The 18,334-nt window shown below is 42.0% G+C and overlaps 1 protein-coding gene across 1 annotated transcript in view; it reads left to right on the top strand.

Moving 5' to 3' along the window:
* The window catches only part of ABCC3 (ATP binding cassette subfamily C member 3), an 85,413-nt gene that overhangs the window by 12,145 nt on the left and 54,934 nt on the right, over positions 1-18,334 (top strand). The window contains exons 2-6 of the mRNA XM_063120223.1: positions 7,822-7,998; positions 12,337-12,462; positions 13,905-14,042; positions 14,744-14,869; positions 16,598-16,659. Coding sequence (XP_062976293.1) covers positions 7,822-7,998; positions 12,337-12,462; positions 13,905-14,042; positions 14,744-14,869; positions 16,598-16,659 — 629 coding nt within the window. The remainder of the gene's footprint in view (positions 1-7,821; positions 7,999-12,336; positions 12,463-13,904; positions 14,043-14,743; positions 14,870-16,597; positions 16,660-18,334) is intronic.

The raw sequence follows: 18,334 nt of genomic DNA, 5'->3' as shown, positions 1-18,334 counted from the left end.
AAATGATAAATTAACATGTAAAATTTGATTTAGAAGGGGAATAACAAAAAACAATGATTTTGAAGAGATATGGAAATTGTTCCTAGAACATGTATTGTCAAAAGGGAGAGGAAGAACACCTCCAGAAGATTCAATGCAATTTTGGAAACTAGAATAAGATCCCGAGGGTGGGGGGCACTTATTAATGTGAGTTAGCTCAAGAAGTAGAATGTATAGCTAAGAAATGAAGAGGAATGTTATTGTTATGTATGTATATGATTTATTATATGTTGTTAAATAATAAAAAAATGAAAAAAATCGAGGAGGAGGAGTGTTCCTTTATCTCTGTTTGGGATGTATCAAATGCTAACAGTAGCCTTTTTATCAGTCTTGATGATGAAAAGCCGAGTCTCTCCCTGTGTCAGCATCCGGAGCAATCAGTTTATTGGTCATTAAATCACAAGCCCATAGGGTATGAAACACTCCATAGCTGGGTGACTTTTATTGCAGAATGAATCGTATTTTTAAGTTGTAAAATTCTAGTGTGCCTTCTAATTCTGATACTGTGGCTTCACAGCCTTACTGTTAGAACTAGTAATGCGTGAAATATTAATAGAATTATATGGAATTAATTAACTTGTGTCTTTAAAATGCCTGTAGCTGAAAGTACCAATCCATATCCCTGGTCTAATCCTAAATCCAAGTTAGGGTTTCAGTCAACAAACTTCATAACATGTCAGTTTCAGTCCTACATGAAGTAGTCAAACCTTGCCTGTTGAGTAAGGCTTGCAAAACATTGCCTTGAACAAAGAAAGCACACATTCAGACCAATAAATCCATATAATGATAACTTGCGTGACAGTAAAAACATGAGCCTTTATGCAGTGAGCTATAATGCAAAAGATTTATAACTGGTTGATACAAGTCAATTAATACTGTGCCTCGTTAGGTGTGGAAGTAAAATGTTCCACACAGCCAAATGAGCAAGCTTCAGAAATCTGTTCTCTGTCTATAATACTTCTGTATTTCATTCTCTGGGGTATTTTTAGGAATTACATTTTGGTGTTCTAAACTTTGAAATAAGTTTGGGATTTCATATGCTGAATAATGCTCCATAAACATACAGGTACCCTTTGGTAGAGAGGCCTAAGTGGCCCACATGATTCAAGTCACTTATGGGCCTCAGCTAGACCTATAGGTCTAGCGCGATGGAGGGGTGAGGATCTCACGATATTATGATCTCGAGGTCGTCCCCCTCCGTTTACACGCAGCGCGCAATGTCCAAGAAGAAAAAGGATGTCATGCCCGCCATTTTGTTTTTTTTAACAAAGAAGGCGCACACCGCTCGAGCACCAAACTGTAAGTTTTTTTAAAAAATAATTCTCCGCTCCCCCCAGCCCACCCCTAATGACCACAGAGCTCCTGAGGAGCTCTGTGCCCTGTGTGCGGTTCCCGGCTCCTTGCAGTTATTCGTAAGGAGCTGGGACAAACCGCGACACCCACACACACACATTCCACGGTCTTGGGATCATCACGAGACAGCGGAAAAAGCTGTCCCTCCCTGCTCCCGGGATCCTCTGTGTGTCATGTGGACGCATTGGGACAAACCCGGGGATCGCCCTGGGATATCGCCCCATTTAGCTCTGGCCATGGTTTAACTATGGCTTACCCACAGGATAGCATGTGTTCTGTGGTTCTGCACAAGCATAGAAAAGCCACAGTTATTTGGTTTTGATTGCAGACGTTGACTTAATTTTTATTTTCAAAGGAAGTTTTGGGCAATGTATTTTTGGCAATTTCTACAGCACAGAGAAGCTCGGATAGCCTGTGATCTGAAGGCAAAGATTTTATGCATTTCATAGTTTGGTGCCCATGAGTAACAGAAGAAAATTAATGGAATATATGAAATGTTGCTTGACTTGGGTAATTTTCACAAGTAAATTACACAAGTCACCTTTTCTTGTCATGAATGCAAGATCTGTACACTGAGTGCAGATCTTTTTGCACTCAGTGTACACATCACCCCACTTAAGTCCTTGTGGCAATTTGATATCAGCTTGTGTTATTTCTTCCAATCTCTAATGTACTTGTTGATGTTGCTCCCTTCAAAGCCTCTCCTTAAGATTTAGTGTACAATTTGATTAACACTGGCACTGAGGAGTGAAGCTAAATGGCAAGTCTAACTGCTTGAGTTGGTTCACAGTACACAATAACCTATCGTGGCTTAGTTCACCTGCAGGAACTGTTGCGTAATGCCAGTGCCTACAGGCATCCAGATTGCTGTGGCTTGCGAACCCAGGCAGCAGGGGTTGTCTGAATGTTAGATTATCAATGCCGTGGTTTTTGCTTACTGAGTTGGCAAATGCCCAACACCCATTGGTTGCAGTATTGGCAAGACAAAGACAATCCATCTGTGTGCCGTGATCTGTGTATCGCCTGCCAGGTGAGCTGATGATCCAAGAAATATTAATGTGTCTTACAATGATCTTGGAGTGAGGGAAGGCAACTTTATTACTAATGCAAATTTCTGCATAATGATGATAGGGGTGTTAAAGAGCGTTTCTATATGAGGCTTTTATTGTGCGCTCGTGATTGCTCACTCACGGTAGTTTGAAGGTTCTTTACAGGATGTCATCTTCCTCCGGGGCCTCTCACATGCTTTAAAAACATTCTCCCGTTGTTGTTGTTGTTTTCCCCTAACAAGGAAAGTGTGGTATTATTTAGAAATGGTGGAATGAGAGCCCCATGTAATTGTGCAATTCTGCTACACCCCAGTGCCATCTTGCAGTTGTATAATGAAATGTATAGAAAGGCAGAGAAAGTCACACAGACCCAGAAAAAAGGGATGTGTAAAGAGCCGATCTTAATCTCACAAAGAATCTGGAAGCAGAAGCCTTGGTAAAGGTGCGGGATAAAAGCCTAATTTAGAAATGCCCATAGACAGTGCTTACTTTGAGCTGGTTTCCATTGTTTCTGAGCCTCAAATTGAAAGGAAGCTTTCCTTACCCACTTAAGTTTAATACATTTCTATAGCACTTCTGTCATTCACATCAGTAAGTTAAATAGGATGCAAGGGCACAATGACATTTTAGGCACAACTGGATTTCTGGAGCACTGAAGTGTGGGAAGTGAGTAGACTAACTTTGCCATCCATGGTTAATTTAACCTCTGCCAATCTGCCTCCATTCCTCAATAAATATTGCAGCACAATTCCAGCAAGTTAGATCCATGCACATAGGCAGGCTTCCACATGTATTGCTGAGTTCCAGGGGTGGAGGCAGGAACAAAACCTTCAGGTTTCAAAATAACTGAAAACACTGCGGTGTCAATGCCTCCTTAATGATCTTAACTACGCATGTTCAAAAAGAGAGAGAGAGAGAGAGTATTTTAGAAAAGGTTACCTTTGAGTTTGTTTTTTGTAATCAGTTAACTGTTCCTTATCCCCTTTGATAAGCAAAGCTGATTCAATACAGTTTCAGGCATTAACATATAATGTCCTTACCAGCGATGACCTAGAACTGTTTCTTTGCATGCACCATTATCGGAAGGAAGTGAGTCAGGCATTTGGCATTCAGAAATCAGTGGAGTATGTGTGAAGGAGAAATGCCTTCTTTTCAGGATCACAAGATCTTGCTCCAAAATGCATGAGAGCTTCTGGAAATTATCCCATTGCTCCAGGGAAGATTTAGTATTATATTTAGGGATATCAAAAGACTAGCATTTGTACCATTGACCAACAAGTGTGCATTTAGCATGGTTGGCAACTAGTGAAATGTAAATACAGCCTTTGGCCATGGGCCCACTATAAGAAGTTTTTATACTGTTTTTATGCTGTTTTTATGTTTTTTTAAATTTTTGTATACTTTTAATGTTTACTATTTTTAATTGTTGTAAACCGCCCAGAGAGCTTCGGCTGTGGGGCGGTATATAAATGTAAATAAATAAATAAATAACATCAGGGCTACTTGATATATTGCATTTTTTTTACCATGTTTTCATACAGTACATGGCAAAATCTGTAATATTTAGTCTTCCAAAGCACATGATTGAAATGTGTAACATGGGTATATGTTTCAGGGAGCTCTCAATCGGCTCTGGCTCCTGGTCAGATCTAGTGTGTAGGGAAAATATATGCGTTTTCTCAACATAATACATGCAACAGCCTTTTGTTTTCTACCATCTTCCCACTTCCTTCCCTTGTTACCCCATCTGCTGGCCCCAGATTTAAATTGCCCTAGGGATCAATCCCATGCATATTTATACAGAAAAAAAGTCCTGCAACTCCCAGTATTCTTCTAATTACTAATCTGTTACTAATCTTAGAGTGGCCATTCTGGAATAAAGGAACTTCAAAGGATGAGTAAAAGCTTATAAAGATTTCAAATTCTTTCACTTGAGGCCTGAAATGAGATAACATTTAAAAAAAATCTTACTACAGGTGTTAATTAGCTTACCTGTGCCAGGTTGTTATCAGCACTGCATTGTGCATGGTCACTAAAACAATTTTACACACATCTTGAATCTCATTTTCCTCTAACCTCACAATTGATAATTCTCCACCCCCAACAACTCTGTGTGTGTGTGGACTGTAGTCCACAAAAGCTTGTGCTATTATGCACATTTTTAGTCTTTACAATGTCACCAAAACTCTTTGTTGCTTTTGCTGAAACAAACTAATACAGCTGCCCCTCTGGAACTTGATTATTTTTGTGACCCCTCATCTACCTTTCTGTCTTTCTTGTCTCATATCTTCTCTCATTCTTTTTTTGTAACTGTAATCTTTCAACAGTTGTAGAATGTCAATAGCATGGAGTATATTAACCCTGATAAAGAACTGAGAGGAAACTGTTGTATTTCTTGTTTGTTTTTTGAGACTGTTTTCTACTTGTTTAATGAAGAAAAATCCTCTTTGAGGTTGTGAGTTTGGTGGTTCAGACTGTAGGCATTGTATTAAACTTGTGTTGTCCTCTTCTGGCTTAGCAATGATACAGTTTCCAGTGCTTTATGATTGTAGCTGCTTGGAACTGAACCACCTGAGCTTGGCCACCAGAGAAGATCGCTCCTCCTCTCCATCCCACAATTTTGGTGGTTGTGGACAAAAAATCAACTTCTGATACCTGTCTGATAGCCTCTTGGGTCTGGACATTTATGCCAAAAGTCCACCATGGTGTAATGTCAGATCTGTTTGGGATATTTCTCCCCACATCTGTTGACAGAAATGTCCCATGCATGAGTACTGTTCATATGCTGTTCCTTCTACTTAGATGGTGTCTACCTGCCCATGAGGCTTCCTAGTGACCCTTCCCTGTTGCTCATAAGAACTTAAGAAGAGCCATGCTGTATTAGACCACGTGTCTATCTAGTCCAGCACTCTGTTCACACAGTAGCCAACCAGCTGTCGACCAGGGACCAACGAATGGGACATGGTGCAACAGCACCCTACCACCTATGTTCCCCAGCAACTGGTGTATATAGGCTTACTGCCTCTAATGCTGGAGGGAGCGCATAGCCATCAAGACTATTAGCCATTGATAGCTTTCTCCTCCAGGAATTTATCTTGATGGGCTGTTCCTTAAAGTTAGTAATGCAAAGGAGCCCCTATGAGATTCTGGTTCCCACCATGCTTGTCTTTCCCACATCCAGCTGGGGAGGTGACTTCCATCTGTTGCAGCATCCTCTTTAGAAGGAATTAATTTTGAAAGACTTGCAGTGCCTGCTGTATGGGAAGGACTAGGTCTACAGGTCCAGACAGTAACAAATGGATAGTTGTTAGGTTTGGTTTTTTAAAAAACAAAAACAAATAGTGACAACTGTTCTTGAAAATCTTTGCAGCAGCCAGTGTACCTTCTACGTTGACATGGCAGTAGATTGTTATCATAACCAGGGGGTTCTTTTTTCATTCTTAATCTGTCTGTGTAACTCCATGTTACTTTGTGATGACATTTATGGTCAGAACAACTAATGACTTTATTACTGCTGCTACTCCTTCCTGGTGCAGAAACTGAAAACAGGGCTTTGTATCATTTGTCCAGCCAAAGGGAAAGAAGAAATGCTCTAATATTAAACGCAGTTGGTGTGGGCTTGTCTGGGCCCTGCAGGAAGAAAGAGAAGTTGTAGTTAATGTCATTTGTCCAGCCAGCCATATGCTGAACTGGCTGGCCAATACATTCTGAGGCCTGTGGAAACTGAGCGAGCATAAGCAGTTTGGGGACCAGCTACTTGAGGGAGCGTCTCCTCCCATGTACATCTGCCTGGCTTTCATGATCAGTGAGTACAGCCCTTTAAGGCCTTTTTGAGGCATCATTGCTGGCAACACATGAGAGAGCCTTTTCTGTGGTAGCACTATGGATGGGGAACTCTTTGTGGCACCTCTTTATCACTGTTCTACCTTGAAATCTCTTCTCCTCCAGCAAGCTTTTTAAGGGTGCAATCCTATGCATGTTTAGACAGAAAAACATCCTACAACTCCCAGCTGGCTGGGGAAAGCTGGGAGTTACACGTGTGTGTGTGTTTTGTCTAAACATTCATAGGCTTGCGCCATAACTCTGTTGCTGTTTGAATTATTATTTGTAAACACCATGAATGCTTATGCCAGAATAGATTTGTTAATCTTTAAGGTGCCACAAGGTTCTTTGCTGTATTTGTTAGTTGGTTCCTTCAGTACTTATATTTTTTTTGTTTTACCTTTAGCGTAATACCACTTTTTACACTGCTATTTTTATCTTTGGGTTTTGAACCCCTCTGTTGGAAGAGAAAAGTGAGGTAGACATCTTAGCATGAATAATATAAATAAATGTCTGAAATTTGCATATTTTTCTGGTACTGCCAATCCTAGGGAGAGGCCATGAGGTATGTAGGGCACAGGTATCATATTCAGGTACTTCCCTGCCTTTCAAGATTTCATCCACACATGTTCAAGCAGTCATGAAAAGAAAAGGAAGTTGAGAATCTCAGGAGGCTGAATTCTGGGCCCAGTCAATATTTTGCACTTTCCCTCTTGGTACTCCCATCAGGGAATTTTAATTGCAGGTTGCCCTAGGAAGTGGTTGACGTAACAAAAGGGAGAGTGAAGTGCTCAGTTCCTATCCATGGGTAGCATTAGGAAACACTGGGTCTAACATAGAAGAGCTTGCTCATTCTGGGACTGTTAAGTAACCTGGCTTGGGTAAAATAAGGAATCCTCCTACTCACATGCTTTCAGTGAGACTTCTAAAGGTGGGCTGGAGTAAACAACAGCCTGCCTCGTGTCCCATCAACACACAGCAGGTGGAAATCCCCGTGATGACAGAGATGCAGAGCCTTATCAGCTGCATCTCAGTGCTTTATTTTTATTTTTTGTAACTAGTTCCACTCTAAGGCAGCCTTCCCCAACCAGGGGCGGATCCGCACATCGGCCCCAGAGCGCATTTATGCGACCCCAGGGCACCCCGAAAACGATAGTCTGTACTTGCCTGTAAAAAGAAACGAGGAAGAGACGCCGACGATGACGGCGCCGACGCCACCCAGCTTCCTGCTCCCCGGCCGGGACGGAGAGCTGGGTGGAGACCGGAAAAAGCTCTCTACCCCGCCTTCTTCAAAAAGAGCTCTCCGAGCCGGCCGGGGAGCAGGAAGCTGGGTGGCGTCGGCGCCGTCATCGTCAGCGTCTCTTCCTCGTTTCTTTTTACAGGCAAGTACAGACTATCGTTTTCAGGGTGCCCTGGAGTCGCATAAATGCGCTCTGGGGCCGACATGCGGATCCGCCCCAGATGTCCTCCAGATGTCCTCCAGATGTGTTGGAGCTGCCAAGTATCCCCAGCGTATCCACTCATTCTTTCTCTGAATATTTTTTTTTTCTCCCTACAGGATCCCAACCTTACGCTGCACACTGACAGTCCGGACCTAACCCTGTGTTTCCAGAATACTGTCCTGGCGTGGATCCCGTGCTTCTATCTTTGGTGCCTCTTGCCATTTTATATCTTTTATCTAAAACGTAACAATCCGGGCTACATTGTACTGTCTGTGCTGAGCAGGTTTAAAACGGTAAGATCACGTAGAAACACCCCCACACACACAACAGTAGCCTTTCCAAGCAGATGCAACCTTATAAAAATAGACATGCAAACAGCAGATAAGAACACAGTTCTGTGCCAAATGAGAGGAAACGGCTAGAAATAACTTAATCGTGGACCTTACATTAAAAAGAAAAGTCATCCATCAGCATGGCTGTGATCATTTGCAAGGTCATCATATGCTGCTAAAACTGTCTTGGAAGCATGGAATTAGCTTTATCAGAGAATTTATAGGCCTCTTGGCTTACAGTTGAATTTTAAGATGCCTTTTTAAATAATGTGCTGCTTTTAATAATGTATTAGTTTTAAATGTTTTAATTAGTTATATGTATTTTATGGTGTTTGCATTTGTGTTGTACCCCGCCTCGATCCAGACGGAGAGGCAGGTAACAATTATTATTATTATTATTATTATTATTATTATTATTATTCAAAGTGCTTGTATTAACATTCAAAGCGGCCAGGTTATTTGAAGGAATGCAGCCTCCCATATGTGCCTGCCCAGACCTTAAGATCATGCACAGGGGTCCTTCTCCGTGAGCCCCTGCCGAAGGAAGTGAGGCAGGTGGCTACTAGGAGGAGGGCTTTCTCTGCTGTGGCACCCCGGTTGTGGAACGAGCTCCCCAGAGAAGTTCGCTTGGCACCTACATTGTTTTCTTTCCTTCACCAGCTGAAGACCTTTTTATTTTCTCAGTATTTTAACAAATTTAAACTTTGCTGTTTTAGTCTTATATTTTAACCTATATTAATTTTTGCTATGTGGTTTTATTCTGGTTGTGCTTTTTATATTGTATTTTGTGTGTGTGTTTTAAATTTGTTGGTTGTTTTTATGCTCTTCATGGTTTTAATTTTTGTGAACCGCCCAGAGAGCTTCGGCTATTGGGTGGTATAAAAATGCAATAAATAAATAAATATTATTATTTTATTATATGTTTCTAAAAACATGTTCCTAGCTCTTATGAATGCAGGGAGCAGCTTCGACAATGCATGACCCACCCCTGCTATAAAGGCTCAGGTAGCAAGCCAGTTCTGGATGGGCTGGGACACACATTGAAGCTTCTGCATCCTGTACAGTTAGCTGGAGTCATTATTTTTTGTGTTCTGGTCTCCCAGTCTCTGCCCAGTTAGGGCTCCTTTAGTTACTCCTCCTCCTTTCACTGTTTTCACCCCTTTCTTCACCATGTACAACTATCAGTTTTAGCTATTAAAGCTTCTTTTCAGGGCTGGAAGTAATCAGTCACAATTAATTGTCCTGTTAATCACAGATTAATGGCATGCATTTTAACTGGATGCCAATCTCAATTGTTCTCTGCAAAAGAGAGTTCTCTGTCCGTGGGATTGGTGTTAATTATTATTATTATTATTATTATTATTTATTTATTTATTTATTTATATAGCACCATCAATGTACATGGTGCTGTACAGATTACACAGTAAATAGCAAGACCCTGCCGCATAGGCTTACAATCTAATAAAGTTGTAGTAAACAATAAGGAGGGAAAGAGAATGCAAACAGGCACAGGGTAGGGTGAAGCTAACAGTATAGAGTCAGAACAAACTCAATATTTAAAAGCTATAGGGAAAAGAAAAGTTTTTAGCTGAGTTTTAAAAGCTGTGATTGAGTTTGTAGTTCTCAAGTGTTCTGGAAGAGCGTTCCAGGCGTAAGGGGCAGCAGAAGAAAAAGGATGAAGCCGAGTAAGGGAAGTGGAGGTCCTTGGGCAGGCGAGAAGCATGGCATCAGAGGAGCGGAGAGCACGAGCGGGGCAATAGTGTGAGATGAGAGAGGAGAGATAGGCAGGAGCTAGACCGTGAAAAGCTTTGAAGGTCAACAGGAGAAGTTTATATTGGATTCTGGAGTGAATTGGAAGCCAATGAAGAGATTTCAGAAGTGGAGTGACATGGTCAGAGTGGCGGGCCAAGAAGATGATCTTAGCGGCAGAGTGGTGGACAGAGACCAGCGGACTGATGTGAGACGAAGGAAGGCCAGAGAGAAGAAGGTTGCAGTAGTCCAACCGAGAGATAACCAGTGCGTGAACGAGAGTCTTGGCAGAAGAGACAGACAAAAATGGTCAAATCCTGGCAATATTATACAGGAAGAAACAACAGGATTTAGCTACTGCCTCGATATGAGGAATAAAGGAGAGCGAGGAATCAAATATAAAGCCAAGACTACGAGCTTCCTTGACCGGGGTAAGCGTGATATCGTTGACAGTAAGAGAGAATGAGAGGTGAGGAGAAGGTTTAGGAGGAAAAACAAGCAGTTCATTTTTTGCCATATTAAGTTTCAAACGACGATGAAGCAGCCAGGCTGAGATATCTGAGAGACATGCCGAGATACGATCGTGAACATCAGGAGGAAGTTCCGGAGATGAGAGATATAATTGTGTATCATCGGCATACAGGTGATATTGGAGGCCATGAGATTGAATAAGCTTACCCAAGGGCAGCATGTATAAAGAAAACAACAACGGGCCAAGCACCGAGCCTTGCGGAACTTCTACTGAAAGGGGAATGGTAGAGTTGAAAGGGACCATTTAAGCCATTGACTCCAACTCCCTGTTCAGTGCAGGACTCCAGTTAAAAGCATCCCTGATAATTAGCTGTGCAGTTTGTGTTTGAATGCCTCCATAATAGTAATTAATAATATCTCTTGACATGGGCAGAAAGCCTCATATGATTTGACTGGGTTATTTAGTTAAGGGGATGGGGAAATCTAATCTTCAGGAAATACCTTTGTGATATGTCCTTCACTGGGATACTGTAACTGTTGTTTCAGTAAGTTACTGTTCTACTATGTTATTGCAATAATCTAACTTTATTCACCATTCAGTTTCTTGGACAATGGATGCAGTTCACCCCTTATTGAAATCAATAAATATCTATTAATTTTTAAAAGAGCTGCACTGAGACAATTTGCCATTGTAGCTACCACGTGTGCATTAAAAAAAAATTAAAAAATTATGACTGCCCTTAGTAATTAACCAAAAGCCCCATTCAACCCATTGTGATTCCTTAAATCACGATTCCAGTGGGTGAGATTTTAGGTTGTTTTGCATAAGCCATATGCAGACATTCAAACTCACTGAATGGTAGGGAGTTCAGGGTCACACCACCCTACCCTGAGATTCTTTTACCTGAAAACGACAAGGATAAAACCTGGGGATTTATAAATACAAAAGTATGCATTCATATATCTTTGGTAGTTGTGGTGAACACCCCAAAAAACTTTCTTGAGTAGAAAATTTCTTTTAATATTACGATTGCAAAAGTGTGCAGAAAAATGCACAGATTTCAAATGATGTGTACATAAGATATATATTTCCTAAAATTGCACATAAAAATCCAGAGAAATTTTCACATGGATGAAAAAATTATCAAAATTATGAGACAGAACAGTCTTAAAAATGAAAATATCATAAAATCGAGCTTGACATCCCTAGTTTAAAATGGAGCCCAGCACATCTTGGCCTCATTCACCATCATTTTGCAATGTACAGGTATTGGGAATGGAACATATGCACATTGCACTCATCTAGGATGCTCTGGAAAGGTTGTCTCACCTCCAGCATGCAAACTGCATGCAGATTAATGTGGGGGCACTAAGAGGCTAGGTCAAGTTGGCACAAAACGGATATCCCACATGTGGTTCGAGCACCTCTGCCTAGTTTATGTGAGCTGGACTACAGGTCTTTCTCGACTAGCACAGTCCTGCCTGCTCTGATTGGTCTTGGCTACCCAAAGAGGTCTTTCCCAGCACTGTTATCTGAGGCTCTTTTACCTGGAGTTGACCAGGATCAAACCTGGGGATTTATGAATACAAAGCATGGCCTCTACCTCTGAGCTATGGGCTGTTCTCTGAGCCAAGGGCCCACCCTCTTAATGAAATGTGTTTAACAGTGCTTAATGTTGGCTGCCCTCAAAGCCACCCTCTGCCAGACTCCACCTCTATGTACATCAAAACAAGTAGACAACACATTGACCCTGAATTCAGCCTTTGCTACACTGTGAAGGCCCTTTCCTCACAACAGTTTCCGTGCCCCAAATGCACTCCCTTCCCTGCCCCTTATTTCTCACAGAGTTTGTACATCTCCCTCTAAAGCTGCCCTTCTCTTGATTTTCCGAGAACTCAAAGCGTAATAGTTTGAACTGGGGTGGGTGAGCTCAAAGCAAAGGGGTGTGTCAGAGGCAAACTGCAAAAAGAAGCAGCCTATTGTAGCTTAACGCTCTTACTGGCAGTAACTAAGCCTTGGGAGAGGCATTTTACCCTTTGAGATGAATTGATTTTCTTTTTCTCTCTCTTTTTTAAAAGGTCTTTGCTTTCTTGCTTTGGTGTGTTTGCTGGGCCAATCTCTTCTATGCTTTCCATGGAATTGTTCAAAGCAGAACACCACCGACAGTATATTTTGTCTCACCCTTAGTTGTTGGCATCACAATGGTTAGTACGCCTTTTTATTGATGATGTAATTACTTACATGGGACAATGTTGATGATAAACCTGATGATGTGAAGTCGTTTCCCTAGCTCAAACATTGCAGCCCCTGGAAGGCTGCTGAAGAGGTAGTCACTAGGAAATGAGCCAATTTTGCAGCCCAGGGGGCAGTATCCAACTGTGTCGTTCCACTAGCACAAATGATGTTGTGCTAGCGGAAGCTAGGTTCCAAACTATGAGCAAAAGGAGAAGCCAACTAAAGTTATGTTTGTGCAAATGCGTTGCTTAAGTGGTAGTGCAACTTGTGCATTATGTTTATGCAACAGGTTGTGCAAGTGTAATGAGCAACTGGTTACGCAATGGAAAGACTTGGGGGAGTTCCACTAGCACTATTTCAGTTTGTGGAATGACACCATTGGATCCTTCCCCATTGGTCCTTGGGTGGGATTCCCAGGGATGGTGTGGATCTCCCTTTCCCCCTATGGAAATGGAGGTTGATGGGGCAGAGAAAGAGAGAGAGAGACCTGCCCTCACAAACCTCCTCCTTACTGGTGTGGAGACCTCTGTAGCCACTGCCCCTCTGCCCTCACTGCTCCAAAGGTGGTACTGGCAAAAAACAGGATTCCAGGGACAGATCTGGAAAGGCTTTGGATCCACTGTGTCAAATGCCGTCTGATTCTTGTAAATTGGAATTGGGGGACTGCGGTGAGTATATTAGCCCTGGAGCAGACATACCTATTTTCCCTTTAGCCACTCCCTTCCCCTACCCCACTGCTAGCAGAAGCCCAGCTGATTTTGGCATTTTGGTGGTTCCTTTGCTATGGATCCCTTTCCTGCTCCCCTGCAGTTTCATACTGCAGGAAATAATGGAAATTTGCCACATTTTAAAAAAAGTTTAAATATTCATAAAGGTTTCCATTTTGGGAAAGCGTGAGAAATGACCAAATCCTTAAATAATGTATTTTCGCCCTCTAGTTAAAAGTGTCTGTAACTGTGTATGTTTTAAAAGTCAGCATTGAAGAATTCTGCATATGAACATGGGCGGGGGAGGTGGACCCTTTCCCCTGTTCTGCACTACATGGAATTTTTCTTTTGAGTGAAGTAATATTTGCAGTGAACCCCTAAAAGTCTAGTGGTTGTATAATGCAATCTTACTTGAAAACACAAATATGGGATATTTGAGTCGGACTATAATTGCTGTTTCTAGGAAAAAACCAAAAGAAGCGGTTTTCTTATTTATAGCTATAAATATGCTATTGCCTGATATTGAGGCAAATGTTGTTTGTTTGTTTGTTGAGAAGGGAGGAAAACAATGGCCTGGGGGGGGGGGGACAGAATCCACAAATAAAACATTTCATGTTCAAGATTCTCAAACCAGCTGGGGAACCAGAGGGCTGTCTTTCTTTCACCGCTAGCTTCCACGTGTTCTGCATTTATTCTCTCTGCAGTTGTTGGCCATGGTGCTCATCCAGTACGAGAGGCTTCATGGTGTCCAGTCCTCAGGGGTTCTCATCATCTTCTGGTTCTTGTGCGTGTTGTGCGCCGTGGGTCCTGTACGATCCAGAGTCATTGGTACTTTCGCTCAGGTAAATGGGGTGTTTTGTGTGTCTCTGTCTGTTACATTTCCCCAACGTCAGTTTGGAGGTGGGGTTCTTCTAACACCATGTTCAGGGGGAGAGCTGGGCTGCAGCGGTGGGTGGGTGGGTCTAGATTAGTAAAGGGTAGGTGTATGTTGGATACATTGCAGCTGCCTGACCCTTCCAGAATGCCGAAGGTGGGGTATACAGTAATGTTAAATAAAGATAAGGGCAAGCTAGTGGACTTTGATCATGGCTGGAGGTGCAGGGATAGTGCACTGCAGAAAGGAGAGGTTCCTCTTTTCAGGGAGGTGAAAGGAAGGCTACAAGGTGTTTGGATACCTGAACATCTTTGGGAACTCCTCTGTTAAGGCAGGGTGAGAATGAGGTGGCACATTTCATGCGACCTTGAAAGAAGCATTGGAATGAAAGTCAGCATGTTCAGGCATTCATTTCTCTTTTCTTTCTTTCTCAACGAAGTGAATTCAAAGCAACTTGCATAATAAAAATAACACTGCAATATATACAAAACAAATGCAATATAAAATTACAAAAAACCATGAATCTCATCCAGTATGAATAGGTCCATGGGAAATATTATTCATATGTTATTTTACCTTTCTTCTGTTTGGCATCATTAACCTTTCCCTGCCCCTTGAGAGAAGTTAGTTTTCAATGTTTATTGGTCATTGACCTCTGTCTCTTTTTAGGATCAAATGGAAGACCGATTTAGGAATACCTCGTTTTATATCTACTTTGCCCTGGTCCTTGTTGAGTTGATTCTTTCATGTCTTAAAGAAAAGCCTCCATTTTTCTCTCCGGTGAATTTAGATCCTGTAAGTAAGTCCACCTCACAGGGACTACCTATAGATTCTTGTTAGCTGGGAACAATGATCCAGCTAAGAAAAAATTAAGAACATGTGAGGTATGTTCAGACTGGCGTTTTTCCTGGGCTTTTACCTGGCATATCTGAGGTAGACGCTGTCTCACTTATTGTTTATTATTACGTTCATAATGCAGGTTTTTTTTTTACCTCACATCAACCTTGTGAGGTAGGTTGGACTGAGAGTCAGTGATTGGCCCAAAGTCACCCACTATGTTCATGGCTGAGTGGGGACTAGAACCTGGATTTCTAGAGTCCCAGTCCAACTCACTAACTGCTACACCACCCTGGCTAACATCCCTCCTGGTGACCCAGATTAGAATCCTGTTTCTGGGGTACATTACAGATAAGCTTTTATCTTTGAGATCAGTAACTGGAGGGCCTGAGTACCAAATCTGGCCCATGTGGAATGCCTGCTCCCCCACCCTCACCCCAGTTGCCAGGCCAGATGCCTACAAAGTGTGAGGTTGGGACTTGGTGCCAATCAGTTTTGAAGAAGTGGGAGGGAGGTTTTGAAGGCTGGCCTTCTTCTCGTCCTCAGAATGATCCTCCTGCAAAACCAGTCACTGATCAGGGCCATACCTCATTAAAGATGAGTCGCTACTTCTGCAATGCTCCTTGCCAAAAAAGGAGCAGGGGCATGAAGTAATTGAGTTTTGGGGTTTTGGAATGGACAGATCCAGCTTCTGCTGAAAGAGAAATGAGCAAATAAAACTGAACAAGTGCAAGGACAGCAGTTATTGAAATTCCCCACATCTCTTCCACCGATCCAAAGAAAGAGTGGGAATTTGAGGTGGAAGGATAGGGGGCTAGGACAACAGTTGGGAAAAAGAACGGCACAGGACATCTGCTCAGACTGTTCTCCCTCTTTAATCAATCATTTAAAAGTAGTTTTATCCTGCTTCTCAGCCCAAAAAGCTCCCAGAGCAGTTTGTGTGCAATCAGATAAACAAGGTAGCCCCAGCAAATAGGCTTATAATCTAAAACACACACACACACACACACACACGGATTGGGAAGAGAAGAGGAATAAAGATAAGATTTAATTGGGGAACAAAGAGAGGCAAGCCAACAGATGTGGTATGTGTTGCAGCTTCTCACAGATCTGGTTCGGATGGCACAGCAGCCCAATGTGGGTTAATTACCATCGAGGAACTGCTGTGGAACCGACTGGTTGTTTAGCCCTGAAATGAACACTGCTGGCTGCATTCACATGACATGACCAAGCACAGTTGGGGGTTGCATATTTATGATGGTCGCCACAACTCCTTGAGGGAAAATTAACCCACAATGGGCTGTCAAGTCGTGCGAACTGGCGTGTTGTGTGACTGTTAGTAGCTGGCCATGTGGAAAATACTGGCTTAATCATACCTTTTTCTGTCCAATAGCAGCCAAAGGTTTCCCCTCCCTGCTTTATGCCTAGTGTAAGCAGAATTTTATTGTGATCAGATAGGGGGATCCAACCATTACCTTGAAATACTGCTCAGGCTTTGGTTGGAGGGTCCAGGAATTTGGGAAGAGTTCTACTGCATCCATTTAACATATATGTCCCAGAACTCATCCCAAGTTGTTTTGAATGCATTATATGGCTTTTGAGAACAATGTTGGCTTATTTTTTAAACAACTAAACCCTTCTTTATTTTAAAATTTTTAATTGTCTTGTCTTTAACCTTCATCATAGAATCCCTGCCCAGAATTAAATTCCGGTTTTCTTTCAAAGATAACATTTTGGTGGTTCACAAGGTAAGCAGGTTCTTTTAAATATTATTGTGGGTTGGGTTTGGTGAGAGCAATACTGGAGTGGCACCAGTCCAAGAAATTCCCCTTGGGCTCTCCGTTTCCTATCTTCATTCCTATACAATATGGCAATTCTATGTGGCAATAGTTTATTCTCCCTCCCACACTTGCCAGCCAGGTTTTATGTGCCTATTAGGGTGGAGGAGAGAGAGAGAGAAATTAAAGCTGCAGTACATTTACTTGGGAGAATGTTCCACTGAAATTCATGTGCTTTACTGTTGAGTCAACATGGAGAGGGCCAAGCTATGTTCATACTATTCACCCTTACAAAAGCGTAAAAAATCAATCAATCACATCTCAGTAATGTAGTACAGAAAATGTGAGAGACTGTAGCAAAGTCTAAGCACACGGGACCCAACATTGCATCTATAAACTCAAGCTTGAAAATACTGGCCAACATTGTGAAAAATGTGTACAGTGATGTTTGGATTGGCAATGAAGGTTCAAGTTTCATTTCCTGTTAGACTCCTATTTTATAAGAAGATTTTTTTTTCAATTCTTACTGGGCTGCGGGGAAAGAAATATGAGCCTTGTGTGTAACACAATGGACTACATCCCTGCTAACCATAAGCATTTCAAAAAGTGGTAAAAAGAAGAAAAGAAAAGAAAAAGAGGGAGATTAGTTTATTAAAGCAATCTTTGTGCAAATCGTGGGAGGGTTATTTGCATTTAGAAAAAGAATTCTCAGGTTAAACAAAGCTCATATTTTTGAGATTTGTTTTCCAGTTGTAAGTGATTGCTAGAAGCTTTTAAAAGGTGAATGCTGAGAGTATATCCTTAATTAATTGCAGATACCCAAACAGCTTTCTGGATCATGTTCCTTACCTCCTGCTTTTTCACTAGCACATGAGGTGCAGAGTTACAATTCAATAGTATATCCCTTTTCATAGACTTCCTATACTACCTTATTTCATACTGCCTATTAGAGACCTTTAATTCTACATCCAAAAAGAGAAGCCAAGCATCTACATGTGGCTGTTCCTGTCTTAATTTTATATGATCCACCCCATTCATTGCATCAAACTCTTTATCTCGTTCTGTCACTGTATGTGTTATAATTATGATACCAAGCGTCATCAGACTGGGGCGGGCGGGGGGATTGCATTTCTCTGTTGTCACTTTTGTGCCCCACAAAAGGGATGAGCAGCTTTCTCTTTCTTCACACGGGGAAGAAAGAGGAAGCAGCAACAACCACATGACCCATTCAGCGGGCGTTTTTATCGCGATGCTTTTCCTGCACACAGCAGGAAATGACGGCAAGTTTCTCCTTAAAAATAAAAATCGGATTTACCAGATCATATTTTGTCATGGAAAATAGAGCAGAAGGAGCAGGAGACCCGTGGGAGATGGATGTTGTCATCGTCAGAAGGACCTGCGAAAACACATGAGTGGCCAGTAACGAGCGTGCGATAGAACGCTCGTCTGATGATGCTTATCTATGTAACGGTGATACAAGAGGATGCCATGATCAATACAGCATCTTTCAATTGAGTTCATAGATGCAGTGACCAATAATGGTGGGTAGGGCTGAAGGCAAAAGGGTGCAAGATCAAAGGTAGGAGGCGTGGAGCCAAAAATACAAAACATAACAGCATATTTCAGCTTAAAGCTGTTACTGCCA

This window comes from Elgaria multicarinata, chromosome 3 (genome assembly GCF_023053635.1).
Source record: "Elgaria multicarinata webbii isolate HBS135686 ecotype San Diego chromosome 3, rElgMul1.1.pri, whole genome shotgun sequence".
NCBI lineage: Eukaryota > Metazoa > Chordata > Lepidosauria > Squamata > Anguidae > Elgaria > Elgaria multicarinata.
This window is presented reverse-complemented; position numbering and strand designations above follow the sequence as displayed.